General features: G+C 62.0%; 1 protein-coding gene across 1 annotated transcript in view; it reads right to left on the bottom strand.

Annotated features, from left to right (window-relative positions):
• LOC104275554 (myeloid-associated differentiation marker-like) overlaps nucleotides 1–259 on the bottom strand; it is a gene marked incomplete at both ends in the record, with an annotated part of 628 nt that extends 369 nt beyond the window's left edge. Inside the window, one exon of the mRNA XM_009871540.1 lies at nucleotides 2–259. Within this exon, the coding sequence (XP_009869842.1) occupies nucleotides 2–259 (258 nt within the window). The remainder of the gene's footprint in view (nucleotide 1) is intronic.
• Nucleotides 260–263: the final 4 nt, after the last annotated feature.

Below are 263 nucleotides of genomic sequence, written 5' to 3'. Positions count from 1 at the left end.
CGGAGGTGGTGAAGATCATCACCGCTGCCAGCATGGAAAAAGCTGAGGTGAAGTCATCCCAGGAGAGTGGCAGCTTGGGGTAGAGCTCCAGCAGCTCCAGCACCAGCACCAGCAGCGTCACGGCGAAGCAGAAGCACCAGGTGAACATGCACCACGTGCCGTAGGGACCTCCGAAGTCCCCGGTGGAAGCCACCAAGCTGAAGGCAATGCAGGACAACACGACGGCGAAGAGCCGGGCAATGCCCACCCAGGAGGTCACGGCG

Source organism: Apaloderma vittatum, unplaced genomic scaffold, assembly GCF_000703405.1.
Source record: "Apaloderma vittatum isolate BGI_N311 unplaced genomic scaffold, ASM70340v1 scaffold35076, whole genome shotgun sequence".
Lineage (NCBI taxonomy): Eukaryota > Metazoa > Chordata > Aves > Trogoniformes > Trogonidae > Apaloderma > Apaloderma vittatum.
Note: the sequence above shows the minus strand (reverse complement) of the source record. Positions and strands in the feature narration are given on the sequence as shown.